Raw genomic sequence first — 1,680 nt, 5'->3', positions numbered from 1 at the left:
TGATATGTCTTATATAAAAATAAGAAATTAACACATTATCTTTGTTTGTCACGAGATCCCCCGCGCAGTTTGTTCCAACAGCTGTATTCCTGGGACAAGAAAAGCAGCTCGAAAGGGACAGCCTATTTGTTGCTTTGATTGCATCCCATGTGCCCAAGGGGCGATCAGTAACATCACAGGTATGGACCACTAATACTTTCAATGTTAAAGTGTTCACGGGTGTCTCCAGACCAGCTGATGAATCGATTTTCCCTTTACCTTCAAGATTCAATTGAGTGTATGAGGTGCCCCAGCGATTCCTGGTCCAACGACCGACAAGACCAATGCATAAACAAGCGTTTTGACTTTCTCTCATTTACCGAGGTGATGGGGATTGTTCTGACCACGCTGGCGTTGATCGGAACTTGCTTCACTGCCACAATTGGTGGCATTTTCTTGTTTCACAAAGACACTCCGATCGTGAAGGCAAACAATGCGGAGCTCAGCTTCCTTCTTCTCCTCGCATTGAGTCTTTGCTTCCTCTGTTCAATCACATTCATTGGCCAGCCGTCGGCGTGGTCCTGTATGTTACGCCACACAATGTTTGGCGTTACTTTTGTTCTCTGCGTCTCCTGTGTTTTGGGCAAAACTGTTGTTGTGGTGATGGCATTTCAGGCAAAACTACCCAGCAATAATGTGGCCAAGAGGTTTGGTCCCCGACAACAACGCCTGATCGTCTTTCTTCTCACACTGCTACAGTGCTTAATATGTACCGTCTGGCTCATCAAATCCCCACCCCTCCCCGTCAAAAACATGGCCTATTCGAATGAGGTGGTCCTTCTGGAATGTGATGTGGGATCAGAATTAGCATTTTACTGCGTCCTGGGTTATATTGGCTGCCTGTCATTGGTTTGCTTTGCCGTTGCCTTTTTGGCACGAAACTTACCGGACAATTTCAATGAGGCAAAATACATAACATTTAGTATGCTGTTATTCTGCGCTGTTTGGATATCTTTCATTCCAGCTTATGTCAGTTCTCCCGGGAAATTCACTGTGGCAGTGGAAGTGTTTGCCATTTTGGCTTCCAGTTTCGGCTTACTTTTCTGTATCTTTGCTCCTAAATGTTACATCATATTGTTAAAGCCGGAGAGAAATACAAAGAAATATTTGATGGGGAAATTGTCTTCCTAAAAGCCTTAAGTAGAATTTGTTATGGTTTATTGATATTGATATATGATTGTCACCTGAACTGAGATAGCAGCTGAAAACATTTTGCATATTGTTCATATGATTACAGAGTGCATCGAAGATGGAGCAAGGAGAAATAGTAAAGCTACAGAGAAACTGCAGTGCAGATAAGCAGTAAAGTGTAAGATCAGAACAGAGTTAGATTGTAAAGCTTGTACTTCAGATTGAAAATCATAAAATTTCAGACCATAAGACATAGAAGCAGAATTAAGTTACTCAGCCAATCGACTCTGCTCCGCCGTTCTATCATGGCTGATCCCAGATCCCACTCAACCCCATTTGCCTGCCTTCTGGCCATATTATTTGATGCCCTGACTGTTCAGGAAACGATCAATTTCCGCCTTAAATATGCCCACGGACTTGGACTCCACCGCATTCTTTGGCACACCGCATTCCATAGATCCATCATTCGCTGGCTAAAAATATTCCTTCTTACCACTGTTCGAAGAGGTC

General features: G+C 43.4%; 1 protein-coding gene across 1 annotated transcript in view; it reads left to right on the top strand.

Moving 5' to 3' along the window:
- Positions 1-1,170, top strand: part of LOC132403228 (extracellular calcium-sensing receptor-like) — a 26,275-nt gene extending 25,105 nt beyond the window's left edge. The window contains exons 5-6 of the mRNA XM_059986641.1: positions 69-179; positions 266-1,170. Of these exons, the coding sequence (XP_059842624.1) occupies positions 69-179; positions 266-1,170 (1,016 nt within the window). The remainder of the gene's footprint in view (positions 1-68; positions 180-265) is intronic.
- The last annotated feature ends 510 nt before the right edge of the window (positions 1,171-1,680 follow it).

Source organism: Hypanus sabinus, chromosome 2, assembly GCF_030144855.1.
Source record: "Hypanus sabinus isolate sHypSab1 chromosome 2, sHypSab1.hap1, whole genome shotgun sequence".
NCBI lineage: Eukaryota > Metazoa > Chordata > Chondrichthyes > Myliobatiformes > Dasyatidae > Hypanus > Hypanus sabinus.
The sequence above is the reverse complement of the archived record's forward strand: the minus strand, read 5'-3'. Positions and strand labels throughout refer to the sequence as shown.